The following is a 26,551-nucleotide window of genomic DNA, read 5'->3' as shown; positions in this document are numbered from 1 at the left end:
GCTGCAGAGAGTTGAATTATCTCCAATGGACTTGTCAATACCATGGTGCATTGTTTCCTTTGTTGTTTTTTTTAGGAATATGGGTTTTTGTTGCAGCTGTCAGTAGTCAGGCATTAGAAGTCATTTCAGTGAACACTTTGACTAGACAATTCTCTTCCAGCCCAGCTGTTGAACTGTCACTCAGCTGTCAGATCCACAAAAGTTTGTCCTCGGCCTTGTTGTGAGCACAATAGACTGCTTTCTGAATAGAGTATCAGAGAGCTCACACATGGGTACGCACACACACACACATTCACATACAGACACAAACACATAGACATGCATACAGTATATATAGTCAAAGTACACTTGCATCCACATAAACAACCCATTTTGGTTTTCAGCCTCTGTGTTTTGACACATTCCTGTGTTAGTCTGAGTCTTGTGTGTGATGTATTTTTGTGTTGATATCATTCTTTTTATTCACATTGTCATTTCGCCCACTCCCAACACAAAGGCGATTTTGAATCTCTCTACCTCTCTCACACGCGCGCACACACACACACACACACACACGAGCAGACACACTCCCCGCCCCCACATCCTTTGCAGAGCATTAAAGCCCGCTCCTCTGCCTTGATTGACAGATTACCGTTATGGTGTCACACTGTCATGCTGACGATGATGAAGTACAACACTGTTGTTATGACAACCACCAGTGGGTAGATAAGTGTCCGTACAACAGACAGATCTACAAAAAAAGATTAAGTGGTTCCTGAGGCAGCTCCACGCCTAAAAGTGAGTTGGCACAATTTTGCCTAACATTATCTGCCTGGAAAGAATCAGCTTCATCACATGGACGCTCATAAAAGTTTCACACGACATCACCGTACAGGGCTCTGGTTCTGCCCTGCACAATATGTCAGCTATTTGTGTCCAGACTGACGTTCAGATTGGTGATATTCTCATTGTAAGCAATGCAGTCAGTAGGTCAGCGGATGTGAACGCTCAACAACATTTTTAGTAGTTTGCTTGTGAACCCTGCTGGAAAGAGTTCAAAATAAGGGTTCTGCTAAGTGAGGACAAACTAGATGAGACATTGATCACAGCCAGTCAGTGCATCTCAGTGCTTTCAGTTGTGTATGAAAGAATACAGGGACCAGTTGCACAAAACACCTTAAATTTTCTCCTTAAGTATGACACTTAAGGCTTGATTCCTCCTTAGCTAAGAGACTTACACAGTTGCACAGAATCCCGTGAAATATTTCTTTAGTAAAGGAAAAAACATTAACTCATTTACTGTGTTGAAAGAGATTGTTTATTTGCTTGGACTCATTGTGATGCCTGTTATCGTCTCACTAAGCTGGCTTATAGTTAGATAGTGAAAAAATGGCAGAAGAAAAGAAGACAAGGAAACAATACTGGTCAGAGGAGGAAGAGAGTATACCCCTGGAGGAATACAATCATAGCAAGTACAAAGCAAATACTACAAAATAAATTTGATCCTCAAATACCCCAAAACAGGAAACGATTGCAGGAAGAAACTGCAATGAAAATTAATTCAGTCAAATCTAAAGTGTAAAATCAAAGACGTATCCCTTGGCTTCCCCTGGTTGCAGAACACTCTTCTCAGAGTGTGTTATTATCATAAACTCTGTCATGTTGCTGTTATGATAGAATCAGTCTTTTGTGCAATGGTCTAGGGATTCCTTAAGTATAAGACTAAGACAAGGAGAAAAACATAAATACTTAAGTGAACATTTTAAAGAAACCTTAAGGAGAAGACTTAAGGGTGTTTTTATTTTGAGGAAACGGTAACTAGGACTTGAAGGAAAATCTTTACTTAAGATGTTTTGTACAACCGGCCTAAGATCCCTAATTTAGAGAGCAACGGTATCCGTCATTTGGTAATGTCATGGTAAGCTCTGGTGAATATTAGTGTTTCCCCTAATCACAACAGAAGTCATTTAAGGTTACCTTTCCTATAGAACAGGTCTATACCTTGTCCTTTTACTAAAAGTAAAAACCCTTATGTTATTTATCTTATTTACATGATGGCATGTCATTTCTGTCTCTACATAGTCGCGCGTTTAGAATTCTCCTCTGCTCTTTGTATCACGCATGGTGGAGTTCTGCCCTGATGCGCACGCACACACACACACACACACACACAGACACGTGCGCACACAGGTGAGCACACTAGAGCACGGCTCGGGCCACATTTTCCTGACCGAACTCAACCCGAGTCAGACACAATTAGCTCGAACGTGACAGAGCCCAACGCAGTTTGTTTCCTGACATAATTATTGTTATGGACAGTGTGTAAATGACTGGTGGGAGCGGTTGCTGGATACCGACAATAGCAGGTTGTCAAACTGCCCCTGAGTCATCCTAAATTATGCCTGGAAACAGCCATCATTGAGGAGAAGTTCCTGGACCAACTGGTGGTACTCCCCATGATCCAACTTCTTTTTCAGGGTCTCATGTACCCACACAGATCTCCGTTTCCCTGTGCCCAACAAACTATTTGCTGACAGCCTCTCACCCTCAACCTGAGCTACAGCAAGTACCCTCTGCCTCAGCATTTGAGTAACTAGCTACTACATACTGTCAGATAACTAAAATAACTAAATAAACGGTAGACTGATTTCACAAGAAGGTTAGAATAAGGAAGTGAGTCAATTAAAAGGTGCAGGAAGCGTTTTTTTTTCTCTAGTGGCATTCAATTTAAAAAAAAAAAAAAAAAAAGGCAGTGCGGCATACCTCGTGTTTTGCAACCTGCAAAACACTGTCTGTGTGATCAGGGCCTGAGTGTCTTCTCTAGCATCTACATGTAATATAAATGTACGTACAGCCTCTTGCTCTGCCCAGCATTTGTCAGCATCATTATGATCTGTCAGTCAGGTTGTTTGCAGCCTGAACTTGCGATAAATGAGTCTCAGCGTTAATGATTTTTTTTCCCCCAGGATAGATCAATAACTTTCACCAAACAATGCACAAGCAGTTACCCATGATTCTTAAAATAAGTTTTCACAAAAGTCTTTGAAATGTTAAATAAATATTCAACCCACGCGCAGCTCCCAAATGCTACGAATGTCCTTGAGACGTCTCTCAGCATTTTATTTTTACTGTCAGTCATAAAGCACAAGTATATCAGCCGAATATATCTATAAGTCACCATCTATTGAACACACATGGAACTGAACAAGGAATATGAAAATAAAAGCGCAGAGACTCTCTGGTATAATATTTATACCTGCTTTGTGTAGGAGAATGACGTTTTTAGCGGCTTTTGTGATTCATCTAAATGCAGCTGTGGGAAAGTGCAGTAGTTTTATGGTGCTGTTCATCACTGCTCATCGAAAATGTGGCGTTGAAGGAAACATTTCAACACTTCAGTTGTTCTAACAAGCCTCATGCCACCGTTCTGTATCTGGAAAGCCATATACCCACATATATATAGTGTATAGAAATGGGCAGATGCAATCATTGAGCCTCATTCCAAGCTAATTAGTGGGTTTATAGCCTAATGAAAAAGGTCTATTAAATAGACTGGACTGCTTTGTAATGACCAACTTCCCCTTGTTTGGCTTGAATGCTCCTCTATCATTCAGGTTTATTTCAGCCCTGACGAACAGCAGTCACTCTGACAGCTGACATTTCGCAAAGGTTGGAAAACAAGGTGGTGCGGTCAGGAGGGGGATCGCACCTCAGCTGGGGAACTTGGGTTCAAGCTGCTGTGTCCGCAGCCATCCATCCTGCTTGTTCAGCTCTCCTTGTGCAGGACACTGAATCCTTCCCAGTGCCCAGGTGTGCTGTGGCTGACCGTTACATCTGACCTCTCCGCACGCAAAGATAAATGGATTTCCTCATCAATAACACCGTTTCACTCCCTACGTCTCCAACTTCTCACTTTTTCCCGATGCTCATTTTGGCAGCCTCTCCAGCCTTGAAGCCACTGTGTAGGATTTAACATCATTATTGTGATGGCATTAGTTTTTGTTTAAATAGAAAAGAGACTATGGGGCAGTTTCTGTCTTGTTTTTCCTTTCCATTCATCTCAGTGTCCTTAGGTCGGATCTAGAGTTGAAAAATGGTACGACTGAAAGAAGTCTCATTTAGATGAACTTTATTTTCCTCTGTCCCCCTCCGCAGGATGTTTCTTGTGTGGGCTGTATTAAATTAGACATGCTGTTGCAGGCCTATTGTCACTTTTTGTCAGAAGAAGCCAGATTCTTTCCCACCTATCATATACTTGATCTGTAATCGCTGGAAATTGAAATTAATTGACATCCCTTGTTCCACAATAAAAAACGCTGCTGATGAAATATGGATTTATGCCTGTAAAGATACCAAGTTTTCAAAGCACCAGGAAGTATTTAGGGCAACTTCTTGCTGAGGCATTAGTAAATGTCAGACAGGGCATTATGGTCTATTAGGCTCTTATTTTAACGCTGGCAATAATGAAATAGCCCAGGACTGCGTGCCAAGCCTGCCATTTATTCCTCTCTCCAGCTCTAAAGGATGGCAATTACCAAAGCCGTAAACCACTTTCACATCAATGTTTGTCTGAATTTGATACATCGTGTGTGTGTGGGTGCTTTTTATCTGTGTGAGTGTGTATGTATTTACATTTTTGTATACACATGTAAAATGCGCAGAGCTTGCAGCTGAACGCTCTACCTGTAGAGCGTGTGCTTGTGTGTATATTCCTGTGTCAGAGCAAACTGCTGAGCGTACACACACACACACACATCCACACTGACAGCCTTATCAGGACAGGCAAGTGTTCTTAAGTGCTATTATCTGTGAAGGGAGGCAGCTGGAGGATTTGAGCAGAACCTTGTGTGGCAGTGTGTAACTCTCTCAGAGTAATGCTCTCCAGGCTGAGGACTAATGACACATGAAGGGTGCTGCTGCTGGGATTCCTGTTTGGGTGTCTGCATGCTTCTGTCTTAAACACATTAACGACATGTTTGCCTCTAGTACAAGATTACACGTAGAGGATACACTTGACTATGGTGATATTTTGCTTTGTGATACTGCATTGACTCTGAAAAACACTGGATTTTTAAATGTGTGTAATTTATTTCCTGAAATTGTTTACCTGAAGAATCCTGCAGACACTTTTAATTAGTCTTTTTTTTCTACTGAGATGCACAAATGTTGATTCCTTTGCCTGGGTTACACAAAGAGTAGAGCTGTGATGTTGGATTATATGGGGACTATCGTAAATGCAGATCCTAAACTTTTTGCATACAGAAAAGTGGTGTGACAGTTTTCCGAAATTAGATTTTAAAAATTGAAATATATCGCAATCTATCACACCAATCCTGGCTTCCCTACACTCGTCACCTGTTGCTTTTAGAATTGACTTTAAGATTTCATTGATCACTTACAAAGCCCTGAGAGGCCTCGCTCCAGGTGATATTACAGATCTTTTATTGCCCTGTCTTCCCCCTCGCACCTCGAGATCCTCAGATAAATCTTTTCTTGTTGTTCTGAGGTCTAGATTAACACACAAAGGTGATAGAGCCTTTGCAGCTTTGGAGTGACCTGCCTGAGGGGATCAGGGCTACAAACTCAGTCTCATCTTTTAAATCACTTAGGAAAACCTACTTGTTTAAATTGCCTTTCAGTGATTTTAACTGCTTTATCATTGCGTGTATTGCTTTGTCTTTTATTTGGTTTTGTAACTGTGTTTTGAAACATTATTATTATATTGAATCATAACCTCTGTATCCTGAGATATGTATCCTATCTCCAGATTCTTGCAAATACATAGCCCTAACACGCACGTACTGTATATATTTACACACACACACTATCCCTACCCTCTGCTGTATCTTAAAGCATTTAAGTTGTTCTCTAATTGGTAAATAAAAGTATTCCTGTCACCACAGGGCTCCCACACCACCGGAAAGTTTGCTTGTTTGTGTTTGCGTCTTACTTTTTAAAACATTAGTTATACTTGAAGTAGTCGACTCTTCACATTCCCAGGAGACACACACACACACACACACACACACACACACACCAGCGTACAAATTGGGACTACAGGAGCAAACCATATTTTCCTTTCAGTCTTTATGTTTGTGAATGCAAAGTGGAGTGTGTGGGTATACGTGCATGTAGATTTCCTGGGGAACGGTAGAGGACGCTGTGTGTTGATACAAGCTGTGTTGAGAGTGGTGAATTGAGAATGTCTCTTTAATACAGGCTCACTGTTAAAAGGGAGGCACAGCCTCGCCAGTGTTTTGGCATTGCAGGCGAGAGTGTGCAATGTTGTGGAATAACGCCGTGCTTATTAAATCTCTCTCTCTCTCGTCTATCAGCTCTCTAAGTGTCTCCTGCAAAAGTTTTCTTTCTCTCCCTCGCCTCCCCCTCTCTCTCTCTCCCCTCTCTCTCTCCCTCTCTCTCTCTCATCAAGTACACTTTAACACAGTGACACAATGTTTACTACTGTTATTCTGTTGTATTTCCTGCAGGCACATGAAAGAGCAGCTCGTCCACCGCACTTGTTATCATCCTCCTTTACTGTCTGTATATATAATGCCAGTGTTTCCCAAGCTCTACAGCACTCCCTCTCTGCATCAGCCAGATTTAGATTTTGCCTGCTATGTAATCACTCCACCTATAATTAGGATTGGGTTTCAAGAACCAGTTCCAAGCACATCAAAGAACTTTGAATTCGTCAAGAAACATGCTTTTGGATTCCACAGAGCAATACCGAGAGCAAAGTCTGGGCTTCGCCCGTCTGTCTGCAAGGCTGCACCAGAGTGTCGACAGATGTGTATATGACCCAGAGCTGGTGCTTGCAAGTTTGGCAAAAGACATTAATCTGACATGATGAAGTATTTTCTGCAGCTTGGTGTAAAAATACAGCCAGGTCATAGTAATACTGTCCCAGAATCAGCTCTTGCCAGTGTGTAAAAACCCAGCACAGTGTCTAGAATAAAATGTTGACACTGGATGTTTCTCCAAACCATAAGCTGCATTTGTATGTTTCATATCGACGTCTCTAACATGATGTAGTTCTGATTAACTGTGTATGAGCTTCATCATCAGGAGGTGGAGAGGATGGTGGATGGCGTGACATCTAGACAAGACAGCTGGCAGGCCTCACATCACTTAAGACCACTGGTTAAAGGAGAAGTCTGGTATTTTGCACTTTGAGCCTAATTTTTGGGTTGTTTATGATGAAATAGAGTGGCTAAGACCAAAATAGTGACGATTGATCCTTTTTGGAGAATTTGGCTTTCCCTGCCTGGCTTAACACTGCTGCCTATAACTATGTGTATATCTGTCCTAAACTCACCGAGTGGTCAGTGGTGTTCGTTGATGTTCTGACATAAAAATCGTAGCAAACTGTGGTTTCCGTGATGATTTATTTAACATTTTATCTAATCCATTGGTTTTCTATTGAAGCCTCATTGTCCGTTAGTAGTAATCCGCCACCAGAAAGAGAAAGGGGCTTGTTTACGACAAGGTAGTAGTCATTGTAGTCTTTTAGCTCAGCGAAAGTGCCGGCTCGGCAGTGCTGTGTGCGCTCCTGGAGGAAAAACGAGAACGGACAAAAAAGTTTTGTAATAAGTTTAAACAACTGCGCAATGGATTACTCGCTTGTAAACAACCTTCACAGTACGATGCCTTTGAACACAACGCCAACCTTCTTCTTCTGCTTCTTCTCTGTGTCCCATTACATTGCAATGGTTTCCTGCCGGTTGGCGACACCCACGTAAAGGAGCATTATTGCCATCAAGTGGGCTTGAGTGTATAATGCCTCAGGGTCAAACGAATGATCAAGCAGAGGTTTAGGTTCCACATTCGAGATGAAGAGTGAAAACACGGATAGAAACCACAGTTTGCTATGAGTTTTATGTCAGAACATCAATGAACACCACTGACCACTCGGTGAGTTTCATGGCTTTGAAAACGAATGTTTAGGGTGGTTTTAGGACAGATTTACACATGGCCATAGGCGGCAGGGGAAAGACAAATTCTCTGAAAATGAGCAGTCGTCACTATTTTGCTCTTAACCACTCTATTTCATCATAAACAACCCAGAAATGGGGCTCAAAGTGCAAAATACCAAACTTCTCCTTTAAGGCCAACAAACAACAAAACTTATTATTTTTTATACAAGACAATAACAGCATTTCCAACAATAATTATGCCACCAACATTAAGTGTTTCTTATCCAAACATCACAGTATTTTCAGCAGCATTGTGCCACAAAGTCCAGGTGTTATTTAGCGAGACATCAGCTGCATTTCCAGCTATTATTGTGCCGCCAAAAGCCAGGTGGTGTTTTAGCCAAAACATGATCTTTTCCTAAACTTTACCAAGTGTTTTTGTACCTAAACAAAACCACATGTTAACCACAGCATTGTTAAAATATAAAGTTTCAACTTATCTACTACATAATGACGTACAAATGTTACCTAGCTGTGGTTTGCAGACGTAAGATGCCAACATTTATGCTGATGATGCTGCTGGTGAATGAAGTGTAAAACAGTAAGTGACACTTATTCTTACTCATAGCATGAATCCGAAGCTTATATCAATACAAACTGGAATCAAAAAGCAGAAATTCATCAGAAAAAATAAGTTAGTGTTCCAACCGTGATACATAATAGAGAAACTATGCCTGGCCCGTGGCGGGGAACTTGCAGTGCCTCAGCAGAAAAGCCCTGGTCATTCTTCTGAGTATTTATTTTAACCTTTTTCTGCCAAGCAAAGATTTGCTGAACATAATCCTAATTCATATTCAGACAGTCAAACAAAATTCACAAAGGGAAGCTGCACAGTGCAGCCACTCTTTAATAATATTCACCACAGAGAAGCAACTGGGGATTAATTGCCTTATTTTAATTTTCACTGCTGGTCCATGCGTTTGAACCCGTGACCTCTCGGTCCCAACCCTGTGCTCTATGCCTCAGGCTGTTGCTGCCCTAACAATGAGGGTGTTTCATCTGCATTGTAAGCTGCAAACTCCAAAAGTCTTTACATTGTATTGCTTTGTTTTTCCAATCGAAAGTCAAAAAGTCCGTCTCAGCTGGAGAGTAATTGTTAAGCAAGTTTAAACAGTGTCCATGTGAGTGTAGTCCCGTCATCACCAACAGGAATATATAGCCAAATGAGGATATTACCCAGATTCCACAGTGCCTTATTTCCACCAAGCATTTCATTTTGGTTGCATCATTTTGGCAAAAAATATTAAGTGAAATGAAAGGAAACATGCAGAGTGCTAATGAGGTGATACAGTTTAGAGTAAGTGTGTAGGCAGGTAAAAAGATTAAATGATAGCGCATGTAAAAATCATTAAAACAGTTACTTCTAAAGGAAGTAGAAATACTATACAGCCATTTGCTTCATTACAGTGGATTTACCCATTGAACCTTTTTTCTCCCACATTGCTGTGAGTTGATAATTAGGTGATTTAATTTCTGCTTTGGTAATTCCGAACTGATCAAACCGTTTCCTACATTCATATCTGTCCATCGTTAGTGCTGCACCAGTGTGTAAAGGAAAAGGAATGCAGGACAAGCTGCATGTTGGGGGGGCGAGACGAGCAGAAATCAGGCAGACAAAGTCAAAAATGCAAGACACACGAAGCTATCGACTAAAGGCTAAAAGTTAATATTGATTCCTGTGAGTGTTTGATTGCAAAGTAGAAAGCTGCAGAATTTCTTCCCTTCTTTTGTCGACATCTAAAACAACATTTCGAAACCTTATTTTGGTGTAAAGGTCAAGAGATTGGTTTCTTGTCGTCAGAATACTTTAAAAAACAATAAGCTCTGTTCCTTTGGAAGCTCTGTAACCGTCTAAACAAGTTTTACTAATTAAAATGATACATTTGGAGTGTGGATGGTGACAGATTGTGGTGTGCCGGTGTCTGCAGTGTAACTCAAACGTTCACACCTGGAGTGAGACATCAGTGGCTTGTAAGCGCCACTGAAGCACCCATCCGTTCAGTCCACACCGACTCTGACCTCTGGTATGGTCGTCACGCTTTGGAACCAGCTGTCCTGTCAGCAGTGCGGATCCTGAGGTTCTGCGAGGACAGCAGGCGGCCGCACTGTCTAACCGGCTGACTGAAATTCACTGGATAAAAACTGTTTTTCAAGTTGGTTCAAGTATTACTTAGACCATATTTCCACATTGCAATGATTTTCCTTTACAACCTCTCCATCATCCTCTCCAGCTGGTTCCATCACACACAGACACTGATGCCACTGTCTTTAGAATCAAGACTTACTCAACCAGTCAAATCAATCTCTGAACGCTATTTAGAAAACGCCCCTGTCCGCAAGACCATTACCATCTCAGTCAACCAGACAAATAGACAGATAAACACATGTAAATGTATTCGCTCATCCTCGTATACCTCGACAAACTTGTGCACATATGGAGGCACACGAGCACTTCAGACACAAATTGCACAATGACACCCAAGGCGCACATGCACACGCACACAGGCGCGCAATTAGAAAAGCCGGGTATGTGGAATACCAAACAGTCTAAATGGGACAATCGCAGACACAGGCTGACTCGTCCAGACAGCAAGTCTAATGGTGTAGATGAAGTCAGATGAAAGAGTCTATATGTATCAGTTAGTCTGTCCGTGTCTGCATTGATCACACAGGAGGCGGCTCAATACCCATCCCTGACTCTCTCTCTGTCTGCGCGTCTGATTCTTTCTACCTCCTCTTTGCCTTTTTGTCTTTGTTCAACCCCCTTCCCATCAATCACCAATCAATTGACAGCCATCAAGAGAATGGGAAAGAAGCCTTGTTTGTCCACGTGTGTGAATGTGTGTTTGTCTACAACACTATGAGAATAAAAGGGCTGTTACCTGAATACGCAGGAGCTCATTCTGCCAAATGTTAGTTTTGTTAAAATAATAATAATTGGCCTGTGCTGACTAACAACTCAAATGACATTTAGGAGTGACTTTAACTTTATTTCCCATTGGTTTATTGTTTGTTTTTTCATATTTGAGCAGAAAAGATCGTTAAAAGAAAAGTAGGCCACTGGCTGTTCCTGTCATTACAGAATATTTGGCATTTCCGAGGTTTTATTTTACTTTTCCTCGTATTTTGCAAAGCTCTGTCGTTACCCATCAGTGTTATCTTTGATATAAAAACGCGCCTGTATATTCTGCAACATTATTGTGCTTTTTTATTATGCTTATTATTAACTACACCCTTCTTTTGCAGCTCAACAGATGAGCAGTTTCGCTGGAACGCTCAAGGTAAAGTTCACTATTCGCACACACACTCATACTGTCCAGTCATGCATGCAGACGTATTGTTGCATCTGACCCCTCAGACCTTTACACTGCAGTTTTTTTTTAACTTAAAACCTTCACTGGTGGCCCACACTAACACTGACAAAATCTCCAGGGTTTTATATTCACAACACACCCTGAGTTAAGGATCAGATTTATTACCGTGACACCAACAAGGCCCGTCCCGCCTCGAGCCTGATTGACATACTAGTAAAATTGTGTGTCGAGGAACGTTTGAAATTTATACCAGTGGCGTGGTAATGTATGGGCAGTTACACCCACCCACATACCTGATGGATTAAAAGATGATTGCAAACACACATAGAGGCACACACACACGCTCACACAGACAGATAATAACACACTCAAATACATATCATGTCAGTGGTGTCAGACGAAGGCCACTGTTGGCTCCGACAGTCAGTGTTAATCTGCATATGTAGAGGCCACATAGGCTGTTTTCTCACTTATTTGCTGCTCACATCCTCGTCCTCTTTTTTTCCTACGCAGCGGATGGACAGAAGGACATCGAGGACGAGTTGACCACTGGTTTGGAGTTGGTGGATTCCTGCATTCGTTCCCTCCAGGAATCAGGAATACTTGACAGTGGAGAACGTAAGTCTGCTTTCAGTCAAAGAACATAAAGGTACATTTGTCCTTGAATTATTTTATTACTAGATGGGAAATTAGTTGGTTACTTTATTAACACTTGATAGATCAAATTGAGGTCCGCTCGACTCTAGTGGCCACTTCAGCAGGGGCAAACTAATTTTCTTTTTGCATGACTCCTTAAAAAGAGTGACAGTGGGGGAACGGATGCCTAATAAAAACTACATCTGTGGTTGGTTTAGGTACGGGAGGATTACGATGTGTATTGTTTGGTAATTATTTTTGTTTCCTGAAAGGAGATGAGAAAATGTACTCTTATTAGTCCCGTAGGACATTAGACATCTGGTGTAAGTGCAGCAATTCCCTGTGTTAATATTGAATTCTCACTTAGATTTAATTTCTACTTACAGTAAGCAAATTGAGTCGAGGGAGGATTTTGTTCCAGGTGAGACATTAAGTATATACAGTAGTTAGATTAGGTAAGAGTGTGTGAAAGGGTTTGTATATTCCTCACACACTAAAAGTTAGAGACATGCATTTAAAGCTGTAGTTTGGGCTTTTTTGTAGGTTGGTGTAGTCGATTAACAAATGCACTCCGAAACCGTGGACTTTAAAGGAATGCTTCACCCTCCTTCAAATGATCATTTGTGTGTTAGTTACTCACCTCATGTTACGCTGAATTTGCGAGGAAATGTTTTATTCACATGCCTCTGGTGATTGAAGAATCAAAAACTGGAGAAAAATCTTAATGAACTGAAGTCATAGAGGTCCGTGGTTAACAACCGCACAACAACATCAAAACATCCATTTACAAACTCTCACACAACTCCTGCAGTATAATCCCAGTCTCAAACAGACAGCCCCTTTTAACAGTAAACTTAACTACTGAACTGAAAGTAAAACTTAATCTATGCTCTCCTCAAAGCCAGACTCCATTGACAAAAACAGTAATTTTACCTCACTTAACACATGAGCTGCTGATCCACCACTGCATTGATCAGTTTGTTTGTTTGTATTTTGTTACTTAAAAGGGCTAGTTTGGCTTCAGCAAAGTCACATAACAACACAAACAAACTACTCATGAAGGCAGTGGTAGACCAGCAGCTCCTGTGTTCAGCGAGGTAAAATTACTGTTTTCATCAATGGAGTCTGGCATTGAAGAGAGCGTAGGTAAGTTTCACTTTCAGTTCAGCGCCCTTTTGGAAAGTGCTGTCAGTTTTCTGAAGTACTGAGCATATGACTCAATGAATGAGACTTGGATCATACTCACACGAGTTGTTTTAAGCGTTTGGAAGCAGATGTTTTGATATAGTTTTGCTGTTGTGAAACACGGATCAATATTACTTCAATTCATCAAGAATTTTCTCAGTGTGTGGATTCTTTGTCAATCGAAGACATGCAAGATGAACAATGTTTTCTTCACAAGTTCAGTGTTACACAGGTGGTTTACTTGATATACATGTGGTCCTTTTGGTGCTGAAGTATTATATTGTTCATCTAAAAAGTATTCTACGAACAAACAAGGCCCAAATACAGAAGCAAACATACTAGACAGAGATAAATACAAAAATGTTTCAGCCTATTATATTAACAAAACTAACAGGAGAAAACTAGACAGGAGAATTGGGGTGTCTAACAATTGGGCCCTAAGTGCTTTCAAAGTTATCCTGCAAACCCAGTGTGTTGTTTCGAGGTCTCTCAAAATGTATCCCTGAGATTACTTCCCTAAACTATCTGAATTAAACCCAATACCTCCCTGAGATTTCACTGAGGTTTACTGTATATCAGTGGTTCCCAACCATTCAGCCACAGGGTCCAGATTTTTCCTCTGTCATTAGTTCAAGGTCCACACAGTCTAATACACTCAGCTTGCATTTAGACATGTCGTTGAGCTAGTTTGTTGTCTCTGTCAAGCAGCTGTCTGTGAGTCACTCACTCTACAGCAGGAAGCAGCACATCAAAATAAAAGCTCTGTGCTGGAAATTTAATGTACTGTACCGCAACCCACTTTTTGACCATGACCCACCAGTTGGGAACCACTGATCTAGAGAAACAAGGAGCGCTGGTAGCCTTTCGTTCCTTGAGAATGATACTGGTTGCTACTGCTGCTGCCAACCATCAGCGTCCTCTGAACAGTATGAGGCGACACGAGACAAGCTTCAGAACAACTGAATGGGGCAATTAATGCATTAGGTTCAATCTGTGTAACATAGATTCTACAATGCCGTGGAAAGAAGTCTTGCCAAAAAGTTCTTTGTTCATAGAGCCATGCTAGAAAAACAAAGTTGTCTCATGAATGTAATGTAAAGTAATTGATACAGAAATAGTGAGGCTAAATTATTCTTTTAAGACCTAATTCATAACCAGAGTTGCTGCTCTACGCGCAGATACAAATGTCATTGCTCATTTGATGTGGACACAAACAGATAGCAGTGAAGCAGACATCCCATTAACACACTGTGCTGCTCCTGGATTTATACCAGCAACTATCCAGTCTCATGTTGCTTTTCCATCATGTAGGTCCATCTACTGTGATAAAACCAATCCAAAAAATGATTGAGAGGCAGCCTGCGTGTGAGGTCCTGCTAAATGTGCTCGGCATTTTCTTTGCAGGTCATTGGTTTTGGAACACTGCATTCCCATTTCACTTGTTGTCTGCTGACCTTTTTGATAGTTGATATTGCTATAATGGATGGCATTTTAGGAACCTTAACTGTACATGCTGCTCAGCGCATTTCATTGCAAAGAGTTTATCACGTGCCATTTGTAGTACTCTTAGAATGGGCTGGCCAGCGTGGTAAACCTTTATACATATATATATATGTGAATGCTTGTACAGTGTGCACAGATCATAAGCTGTGCATGTAGGATAGCACAAAGGCTGGACACCTGGTTTGGAAGATTTACCCCAAATTGCTGTAGCTGGCGTCCTTTGATAAGAAACAGGTTACATGTTTAAGCACATGCAGAACAGTGAGGAGACGTGTCAGATAATTTGATTCTTATCTTTTTTTTTGTAGCAAATGCCTGAATCCCTGTCACTCCGGCTTTATCTGAGTCCAAATAGATGGCACTCTCATTGTGAGCACTCTTATTGTGGGTGCTCTGTACCCAGCTGTTTTTCCCATTTTGCAAATGGGTTTCTACCAAAAGCATCACAATGTGTGGGTGCAGATAAATTCAACATCGCTATTTGTGTGTGTGTGTGTGTGTGTGTGTGTGTGTGTGTGTGTGTGTGTGTGTATTCCCCCCAAATGGTAGCGCTGCAAATAGCTTAGCGGTAAATACACAGAGTAGTGACATGTCGCTGTCTTCAGTGAAAGGTGGCACAAAACAGGGAAGCTTTTTTTGCTGTCGGCTGATACTGTAGTTGGCGAGGTGTCACAACAGAGCTGTGCGGATGAATAAGTGTTCAGAGAGACACAACCTCGCAAGAAAAGTTAATATCATGAAATGAAATTTACTTCTCAAAGCCCTGGTGTTTTGTGCTCTCAAAACTTTTTAAAAAAGTTATAACCCTTGTGAGTTCATGTGAGGTGCATGTGTGTAAACATTTCATGGTCAGAATATGATGGTCACAACCGGGGTTTGACTAAAAATTTTCAACGTAAGCCAAACACTGACCAGACCAGTATGCAGAATTTTACCAAGTGTCCCTTTTGACTCAGCAGGCGCTCCTGAGTGGAACATAATGGATCATGTCCCAAGAGCAAAAGAATGCCAGACTATCGCATCGCATTGCATAACATCATAGCCCTCTGTCCACACTGAATCCCTTAAACATCTCTGTTAGGTCATGTAAACAAACCACTGTAGGCCTAAATATCAGCTGTGCTCTCAAGATCAAGAGAGCAAGACTCAGAGTAGCCTACTGCATATCTTCCTATGTTTGTAATATTAATATTTAAATAGAAAACATGCATTTTATGTTGTGATATTTACTGTAAATGACACACAGTATAGTCAGTCTAGCTGGGTATTAGCAATGGTCATTTCACTTACCAGAAACTTTCAGCTCCCTGGCAAACTCCCGCCAGCAAGCCTCCATCTTGTGTTGTATTTTCTAAGGAAATAGGTGCTTTCATATTGATAATTTCTCATTTTAACTTCATAAATCAGCTGTTTCTCATCCATTGCTTTCAAGGAAAATGACAGGAATGACTAGAAACAGGTTGTCCGACGAGCTGCGTCACTCAGGGTTAGTGGGACACCTCTTTCATTGGCTTCAAATCCAAAGTGTTGCCATATTTAGGGTGTCGACAGGCTCTTATAAAGTCTTAACATTTTTTAAATTAGGTTTTCTTAATTTAAGGCTTTAAAAAGTCTCAGATTCAATTGGTCTTTAATACTTTTGGTCACATTACTATGAAAATTTTTCCCACCTGACTGATTCAGTGACTGGACAGACCGAAGAAAAATATTTTTTCCCACGGTATTTCTCTGAATTTTACAAAAATAAGTAGCATTTATGACAGCAATGAGATTTTGTTTTCTTTTTAAATTAAACACATGAAACTTAATTCACCCAGTTGTTGTCATTTTCCATATAAAGTAGTTTTTAAAAGGTCTTAAAAAAAGTCTCAACTTGCTTATATCTGTAGACACCCTGACATTGGTGCAGTTTAAGTTTTCTTGAGAGATTAAATTTGCCCTGTCTCCTCTTGTCAACCCCTAAAAACACATGTACTGTCCAGTACACAAACAGAACATGCGCTGCTCGACCCCTCCCTCCAACCTTTACTGAAATTTGATCTTTTTCATGTTGCCAGTGCTCGGGCTCGGCAGTAAATTGGACACAACCTGTCAGACACTAGTGACTCTGTTGGTCCGTTAATGAACATAATATTTTACTAATCACATTGTGATATTGCTCATTACTAACGCAGTACAAGCTGGATTTAGTGTTGTGACGCTGTCGGCACAGATTGCTGATGTAGGCTACTTTTTAATTTATAAGAGTGTGTCACAATGACGAATGTCATTTCAGTCCATTTGCATAAATCCAACAGGCTGAGCTCGTACAACGGACCGGCAAAACAGGAAATTAACCCAGCTGCGCTCATAATTTGACTGACCTGCTGAAATGTTCTTTTTTTCACGTGAGAAAAGACAGAGGCATGAAATGACTTAAAACCCTGCTAGCAACAGTGTTTTGCATTTTCTATCACTCATACGCACAAGCTGCACACACACACACACACACACACACACACATAGAGCACTTCCACGAGCTCCTAAATACATTATTTCCCTATCGACCAACCTAATCACTCCCCTATCATCTGACCATCCAGCAAAAACACACTTTACATCGCACATATGAACACTAAACTGAATGTACACAGTTTTTGTCGCACAATGTAACAAACACCAAGGCCGAGCGATGATGAGTTTGGGAGCTCCCACTCAGTCTTCGTAACTCAAAGTGCTGTTTAATAATTCATAAAAAGCAAGGGATGAATCGAGATGAGAAAAGACAAGTCTTTTGTGAAGGCAAGAAGCAGAGGAGTTGATCTTGGTTCACAGCGCAGAGGGAGAGAGGGATTCTGGGGAGAAAGAAGGAGAGAGTGAGAGATAGAGAGAGCCAGCAAATAGATACGGGAGAATAATAATAAGGGGCCGTTGTTATTTTGGGTGAAAGAAGAAACTAACATGGCAGTGAGCTCAGGGTGAGACACTTTTTGTAGACTTTATAAGGACACATTCATATTTAGGAATTGGGGGAGTATGGGAAAAAACCACCCTACTTTTCCTCACGCTAACTGTGACATTACACGTTATATACATGGGATTTGTATTCGGGAGGGAGAGAGACTAAAAATAGCAACTTAATGAAATATTTATACCCCGCTGAGTGAACAGGTCACAGACCTAACTGCTCTTCAATAAAACCAAACCACACGTATAAACACATACAGATAACCTTTATAACCGCTCGCACAAACGCCATCGACTATCGAGTGGTTTCTCGCAGTTCCCCTCATCGCTGCAGTTTGGAAGATAGTCCATCTTACAAACTGCCTTATGATGTTCTTATTCCCGATCAATATAAGCTTTATGCGTGCAGCATGGGGAATCAGAGAGAGGGGATTATTATTTGACGCCACAGCAGTAGCTGCGTCAGGTGGTAGGGATGATGCTGCTACTGAACTGTGTGTGTGTGTGTGTGTGTGTGTGTGTGTGTGTGTGTGGGGTATGTTATTACAGCCATGCTCATCATTGACTAAAGCGGATTTGGTTTGTATAGTCCTCTACGTCGACACTTGAAACGATGCTTAGGCTGTTAAAATGTATGCAAGTTGAGTGTCCTCGAGGCGATAAGGTATATGATGAATATTTTAATATCCTGCAAAGCGTACTAAACAACAACAGAAATAAAACAGTGTTTAGTAATTCATTCCCAACTACAACTTTCTTTTGTCTCACACGAGGGGTCAAGTGAGTTTTGCTCGAGTCGACAGTGTGAGGTAAAAATGAACATGTTTGGGGAGGTAACAAATCAAGTTATTAGGTGTTCTATCCATTACAACTTTCTTCTTCTCAGCCCTCCTCCTCCCATCCTCTCCATCTCCCTGCTCCTCCTCCTCCTCCTCCCATTCTCTCTGTTCCTCTGTTTCTCTTTCCCTCTGCTAATAAATTATGTATGCCATCTCCAACTCAGAGTGCTGCACTGCTGCACTATCTGTTCTAAATTGCTGCTCTCTCTCTCTCTTCCCCATTTCACTCTTCGCCTCTCAATCTCTCCCCTTCACGCCCCCTCTCTTTCTCACTCTTAATCTCTCTCTACTCCCTCTCTCTGTATATGCACACACACACACACACACACACACACACACACACACTCACGTACAAACTCAACTCATCCCCCACCACCTACCCAACCATACACCAATCCTGTCTCTATCGGTAGGACCGGCTCTTCTTTCCCAGAGTTCCTTGCAGCTCAACTCCACCCCGGAGGCTTCGCTCCAGTACTCTGCCAGCTACCATAGCAACCAGACCCTCGCCCTTAGCGACAGCATCTCCGCAGCAACTCCTCAGCGCAGCGGGCAGGTTGGAGGAGCCGTGCACAGCTACAACCAGGTAGGAAACGCTGCTGCACGCAGATGATAACGAGCACGCAGGTGTTGATGATGATGGAAAAAGGCAGACTGACAGAAATTCGAACACGATCAAATTGTGTAAACTTGAGTGTGTGTTCTTAGAAAACTTGTACAGTGTGCTGATGGCCAGAGCGTTTTAATCACTGACATCAAAGGAGTTTGGACGTGACGGTAACTCACTTGAAGTGAGTTCTCCACAGTTTATAAGTGCAGCTGCGTTGTGTTATTTGCTCTTTGAGGGCATGTTGAGAAAAAGAGTGTTGAGATATATACTGTATATGCTGCTCTTCAGATTCCGTCACAGACTGAGCGAACATTGCCCTTCTTTTTCCTCAGCCCCCTTTATCTAGCACAGTCTTACATAGCGCTTCTCCAGCTACACGTGACTCTCAGCACCCTCACTGTACGTGCATTTGTTTGACATCACAGTTGGGTGTAGTTGATCAGTGCTTGAGTACATATCTATACAGAATCACATTTAATTAGCCTCACTGAAGTGGTGGAGTCACGACAACTGGCTTTTAAAGCGACCCAAAGCATGTCTGTATTTGCCAGGAGGTGAGAGACAAGGGTTAGACAAATTCCTTAAAGCTGTTAAGAAGAAGACAGGTAATCAGATGCTCATGGACCACAATGAAGAGATGATTAAATGCACACAGAGAAATCCCAGCAAGTGTCTTGTTTATAAGGGCTTGAGAAGTAAAGCTGGAGACAAAGTCACATATTAATCACAGCAGTGTGCTGATGAAGAGAGAAAACCCACCTAATTACTTTGCAGCCTACAGGAGCCAATTATTTCCAATTTTCATGTCCTTAACATATCAATGGTAATACTGCATACACATATGCTTACACACACACACACACACACACACACCCACACACACACACGCACACACAGAGGCGTGTACTTTCAAACAGACACCCACACGTCTGCTAAATCAGTGAGCAGCTGCAGTGCTTCATTAAAAGGTGCTGCCAGTGTCTGGGGCAAATGTTCCATTTGTGATAGATGGTTATGAATTTAAACTAAGAGGAAATATTATTAGGTCAATGATTATGAACCAGATAATTATTTAACAGGGACCGCAGCCCTTTGAGATTATCGTTTATGTATCTTTGAAAGTACCTGCACATGTTTCCAGCAAGGTTTCTTTGACTTGAATGGATTTTTGTTTTGTGTTGTGTGTATATGTGTGTTTGTCTGCTCCTGTGCGTGTCTTTTGAAAAAGAAAGGTGAATGAGGTGATATCTGTCTTTGTGAACACTTTTATTCATTTCATTTCCCCCCCACAGTCCCACCAAAGCTCATTTCAGAGCTGGTTTCAGAGAGAGGGCTCCTTCCCTTAATATGTGGGGAATACAGGAGGCAGATAGAAATACAGATAGACGGGTGTATAGATGGATAGACAGATAGCGCAAAAAGGAGTTTTTATTCTGTCTGTATTCTGAATTCTATAATATTTCTTGTCCTCTGTTTCCCTTGTATTGCAGTGTTCCTGTCCTCTTTTCCCTCCCCCCTTCCTCCCTCCCTGTCCTCTCTGCTCACCATCTCTGTCTATGTGAGCATGAGTGTGTGTGTATTTGTGTGTGTACCCTCCTCTCTGATGTTTTTGGCTTGTCAGTGTAATGGGGCCAGTGTTGTCAGCAGGGCTTGTTGCTCATGAATAGCTCTACGCAAGCCAGTGCTACTACATGTAGATATGCAGGTGCAGTGTGCATGCATGTGCAGCACATGCAGGTTTTTGTTGGTGTGCTTGCAGGCATACGCACACAAGGGGGTGTGTGTTTACTGTGCACTCCATGTGTGTACAAAAGTTTGCACAAGTGATTCGCTCAGGGAGAGTGAGAGGGAGAGTGAGAGGTCTGGCATGTTGCTGCTCTTCTGTAGGGTATTTATAACCCTGAGAGGCCCTGCTTTAATAATGCATGGATACATGGCACCTCAAACATCCCAGTGTTTTACTGGAGGAGAATAGAAGCAGCACTGCAAGATGACATAGAATGGGATGGAGAAAGTGCTCTCCCTCACACGGTGCATCAGGCTTTCTATTTATTTGTTAACTCAGCCAACAATTCATCCATACTCATAATTTATTTACCCGGCGGATCACCCATCCATCTGTTTATCTATTCATTCACCCACTCACCTCTTCATCACTCTAAAGTCTATTTCTGTCTCACTTTGCATCTTGATGACTGTAGCATATCTGCAGTGTTAAACACAATCAAGTAACATAAACCATCAACAGGGCTCTTAAATTACTCATTTTCAGCTACTACATCATCATATGTATTTTGGGTTTCCACATGGACATGTTTACATACTTTAATGTTCAAAAATATTTTATTTTCCTCATCCTGGGTGTCCTAGAACACCTGTATTCACCCTCTGTCTGAGACGCCCTGTTTTAGAGCCTGTGTCTTTAAGCCACCCTCCCAAAAAGCTTCAGGTCTGCACCGTCTGCAGCCAGGGGAGTGACTGAATCGGAGTATAGCGGCATTTTCTACCCTAAAAAATCTTAATGACTGGACATATTTCAACAGAAATATGAGCTGAAATTGGGGACAAATTAACAACACTGGCAAAAAAGATTACGTATTTTCCTAATGCTAACATGTAGCTACATGTAGCAGTGTACTTGCAGCTTCAGAATTGACTTTAACGGAGTGTAGCAGCACTTTCTGCTGTGAACGAATAATAAATAAAAGCTTCTAAACTTAAATCGTCACAGCTGGGAATGTTCCAGCAAGATTATAATTCGAAAACATGGAGAAATTAACATCAGCAACCGAAATTACACGTTTCCCTGATGTTAGCTTGAGCTAAAGTAGCAGTGAGCCTGGGGATTAACTGTAACCGAGAGTAGCGCCTAGAGTTGGGTCGGTATGAGAAAAAAAAAAAAGGTCCGTTTTTTGTTAAAAAAAAAAAAAAAGCAAGTTGGTAATACCAGATTTTCGCCACTTGGGGGCGCAATTGATTCATTTAAAATAAAAAACGACCTTAGGACAACAGAGTGACAGTAACAAGTTTTTTCTTTTACTCCTTACAAATAAATTTTGCAGCTTACTCAATCAGTGCAAACAAGGGTTGCCTCCTTCGTCTGGCTCAAAGCCAAAGTGTTGCCATGGCGCATTTTTTGATTTCTTTGAGACTAAATTGTCCGCCATTATCGACTCCCTGTCACTATTAAACAAACTCCAGGCTACAGTAGAGGCCTTGGCGCATGCACACTCGCACCCCCTAGCTCAGTCCCTGCCCCACCCCCACCCCCCTCTCTCTCCTGCTCGCTGTGCGCTTGGCGAAGAGGCAGACACAGGTGCTCACAGACTCGGGCGTACTATAAGCGGAGCGGACTCCGTGTAAAAATGTCAGTGAAAAATCCCCGCGATGTGAAAAATACATGCCGAACAGTCTTTTGTGTGACACTGGTGGCGGAGCAGAGTCTGCGCGGTCGTGCTTTGAGCGCACAGGGCTTGCAGACGTCCACTTTTACTGGGCGGACCTCCGCTGCGGAGGCAACCAAGATGACGTGTTTCCTTGATGTTAGCTTGAGCTAAAGTAGCAGTGAGCCTGGGAATTAACTGTAACCGAGTGTAGTGGCACTTCCTACTGTAGCAAAATTACTCATGAAAGCTTCTAAAGAAAAATCTTCACAACTGGACATGTTCCAACTGGATTATAATTCCAAAACATGGAGAAATTAACATTGGCAACCAAGATGACATGTTTCCCTGATGTTAGCTTGAGCTAAAGTAGCAGTGAGCCTGGGGATTAACTGTAACGGAGTGTAGTGGCACTTCCTACTGTAGCAAAATTACTCATGAAAGCTTCTAAACAAAAATCTTCACAACTGGACATGTTCAAGCAAGATTATAATTCGAAAACATGGAGAAATTAACATCGGCAGACATGTTTCCCTGATGTTAGCTTGAGGCTACAAGTGGCAGTGAGCCTGGGGATTGACTTTAACAGAGTATAGCGGCACTTTCTACTGTGAAAAATATTTCATTAAACTTCAAAACTAAAGACTTCATGACTAAACATGTTCCAGCAAGAATGATTACAGGTTTCCCTGACATTAGCATGTGGCTACATGTGATAGTGTAGGCTATGTAATGTAAACGCATGCTGTAGTGTGCCCAGAGCAGATAGCCATATAAAGAAATCTGTCATGAGGACACCTCAGCTTGTCTTAAAAGTAGAAATAAATGTTGGCCAGAGATTTACACAGGAATTACTTTCACACACTTTTTCCTCATCATTTGATGCTTTAGCCACGTTTAATATGAACATCTGACATTGTAACATCATGTACAGTATGTGATAGAAAATAAGGAAAAGCAAAACAACCTCCCTTTAAACTCAGTTTTGTGGCCTGCATCTCATCAGCCTTAGATCGCTCACTTGGCTTCATAACCTACTAAACTAACACAGGGGACTTATATAGGAGATTTTATGGCGCACACTGCTCTGAATAGTGGCTCACATCCCGATTAAGATCTCTCTCTGGCTGTTTAGAGACACTTTTAATAATCCACTCTCTAATAGCCCTTTATCCATGTGCACCCAAACAAACACATCAGGTGACACCGGAACACACTTTTACCTGTGTACTTATCATAGGTTCCCTTAACGCCTCAAATACTCGAGTAATTCTTTAAAGACTGCAGCTAATTGCATTAATCCGTGGTAAGCTTTAGTTCCAGCTATTAGAAAGACCAGGATATTATGGTAAAATTATTGATACTGACACGTTTAAGCACATGATCCCATTAAAACTGTTTATATTTGCAGTCTGAAAATGCTCAATTACAGCAGCATGACTGACGTTATTTACATGTATGGTGTAAGTCTCGGTAACACCAGGTTTTCTCATTTCCAGAGGGATGATGAAAGCTAGAGAATGTAATTTCTGAAGAAATTGAAGTGGAATTGCTGGCTGCTGAAAAACTGGTGTTGAGCTGCAATGGTGTATTGACAGCCAGGAGCTATACTGCATTGCTTGAGGCCTCGTCCATCTACATGGTTTCAGATGTTTTTGAAAACGAATAATTTCCTCTTCTGTTGTAAAAAATAATTCTGTCCACATGACCTTCGTTTTACAAAATTCCTCCGTCCACTCTAGAATGCAAAAACGACTCAGAATGCTTGCTGGCGTTTGCTCTCATAAGGAGTCTCTCCTCATCACAAAGGTAGTAAAGTGCACCTTTTTCAAAACACCTCCTGGAGATCTCATCACCATTTTAAGGATGTAGGTGCTCACTCAAACATGAGTGAGGCGCTGGGTATCTGAAAGTTTTCCTTCCAGTCCTTTTCAACAACAGTCCCACTTTGGAAAGTGTCCCACCATCTGCTAGTTCAACCTCTGTTTCTGGTGGACTTTAAGCCACAGACACTGTGGAGTAAAACACTGGGTGAAGCAGATGCCTCAGTTTGTCTTTGAAATGGTGCAGCAATACTAAGTTTAAGTGTAAAGTAATTGTTAGACCAAGCAGTGCTAACAAAACGTCAGCAAACCGGTAGTCCGCCATTATTGCTGTCGTTTCTAGCGTATGTTCATTACACAAAATAACAACAGGCATGTCCAGAGTTTTGAACAATCTGCACATTAGAAGGCATTTTAAAATTCTCCAGGTTAGTGACCTAAAACTCTGTTTGCTGGTGGACAAGAGGCCAAAACGTAAAGGAAAATATCTGTGTACATGTAGATGGAGGGCGGCCCGGTGGTGTAGTGGTTAGCACTGTTGCCTCACAGCAAGTTGGCATGTTCTCCCCGTGCATGGGTTTTCTCCAGGTACTCCAGCTTCCTCCCACAGTCCAAAGACATGCAGGTTAATTGGTGACTCTAAACTGCCTGTAGATGTGAATGTGAGTGTGAAGGGTTGTCTGTCTCTATGTGTCAGCCCTGTGATAGTCTGGTGACCTGTCCAGGGTGTACCCTGCCTCTCGCCCAGTGTCAGCTGGGATAGGCTCCAGCCCCCCCGCGACCATCAAGAGGATAAGCAGTTACGAAAATGGATGGATGGATGTAGATGGAGCCTGGAAAGCCTGAAGCTGGACTGTAGTGCTTTATGTATCGCTGGGAGCTGAACAGCATCACTAGATAAATGGCTAGGAGCTAAACTGCATTGTTGGTTAAAGTGTGTATGAAGGGGCAGCTGAAGGAGAATGAAGAGTTAGAATAATACAAAAAGGATAAATGAGGCAAAATATAGTGTTGAAATGAGAGTTACGGTTGGAATAAGGTTAAAGCTTCAGCTGAAGTCTGAGCCCTATATGCTCTGCTGTGTAGGAGTGTGTGTGTGTGCGTGTGTCTGTGTTAAGAAAAAAGTAGTTGAGGTTTTATTTTGAAATTCTTCAGCATTCATGGAGTCTGCCATAAACTCCTGTTACATCTTGAGGCTTTTATTTTAAAAATCCAGACTCCAGTATCAGACTGTTCACTTATAAATAACACCTGTGTTCATCTGCAGTAACGCTACTGTGACACCAGAGAGATCAAAGATGAAGTCTAATCAGCCAGTCTCCAACAGTTGTGTGCCCCCACCCGCAATTAATGGTTGCCATGGTGATGGTAACTGAAAGCGGCTCCAGAGTCAGACAGTTTGTTCAATGGAGATTAAGTTGAGAAGCAACACTCAAACTCTAGCTTATTACTCAAAAAGTGCGCCTTTATATCACTTAGGTTTTTACACCATGAGAAAGAGTGGACTCTGCTGAACTCATCGCTGTAAATTATGTGTTCGTGGTGTCGAAAATGTGGGAAATGGAATGAGATAAAGCCCCTTTTGTGTTTTTAGTCTCGGTTAACTCAGCTGACTCAGTGGGGCAGTTGGGTGGCACTGCTGTCACTTCGAGGCCCATAGCGCAAAATGTATAAGCCTGTTTGCTTAGAGTTTAGTTTTTCTACATTTTCATGAAAACAAAAATGTATGAAGAGTGACAATTGCAGGGGAATGAGGAATTTGAAGTGATATTTTTAAGAAGATTTTTACAGTTTGATCCCACTCTGCATGTGATGTCACCTTTTCTAACTGAACATTTGCCCATTCATTTAATTTGGGAAAAAATGCAACAAAAGCATTGAATATTTTGGAGAGTAGGAGAGATACGAACACTAACAGTGACTCAGATGGTGTTCTCATTGAGCTGAACACTTTGAATGAAGTTTCCACGTTGCACAGTGTTGAAGCAGTTAGGTGCCAAAAACAAGGACGAATAAGAATAATCAAGAGAAACCACCGAGAACAACATGAATGGATTGTGCTTTTCTAGCATCAAAGACATAAATATTCTCGGTAGTTTGGAAGGAGTTGACATCAAAAAAGGTTTATTTATGGAAGTTGGTGGAAAAATGAGACCCTTGATTTCGGCTGAATGTGCTGAGCGACTGGGATTGCTGTTGACACTTCTGAGGAAATCGTGATTTGTGGAATCAAACTCATGGAAGTTGTTGACACTGAGAATCTTTCAGCGTAATTTTGACAAATTATAGTTGCAAAGTCGCTTGTGTGAGAAAGAAGCGAGGCAGGAATTGTGTTTACTCCTGCTACTGGCCTAGAT

General features: G+C 41.7%; 1 protein-coding gene across 2 annotated transcripts in view; it reads left to right on the top strand.

The window, feature by feature from the left end:
* ctnnd2a (catenin (cadherin-associated protein), delta 2a) overlaps positions 1–26,551 on the top strand; it is a 374,464-nt gene that overhangs the window by 149,971 nt on the left and 197,942 nt on the right. For both annotated transcript variants that reach the window (XM_078162769.1, XM_078162768.1), the window contains exons 4-6: positions 11,202–11,236; positions 11,783–11,887; positions 18,792–18,964. In XM_078162769.1, the coding sequence (XP_078018895.1) occupies positions 11,202–11,236; positions 11,783–11,887; positions 18,792–18,964 (313 nt within the window). The remainder of the gene's footprint in view (positions 1–11,201; positions 11,237–11,782; positions 11,888–18,791; positions 18,965–26,551) is intronic.

The sequence above is a fragment of the Epinephelus lanceolatus genome, chromosome 20 (assembly GCF_041903045.1).
Source record: "Epinephelus lanceolatus isolate andai-2023 chromosome 20, ASM4190304v1, whole genome shotgun sequence".
Classification (NCBI taxonomy): Eukaryota; Metazoa; Chordata; class Actinopteri; order Perciformes; family Serranidae; genus Epinephelus; species Epinephelus lanceolatus.
Note: the sequence above shows the minus strand (reverse complement) of the source record. Positions and strands in the feature narration are given on the sequence as shown.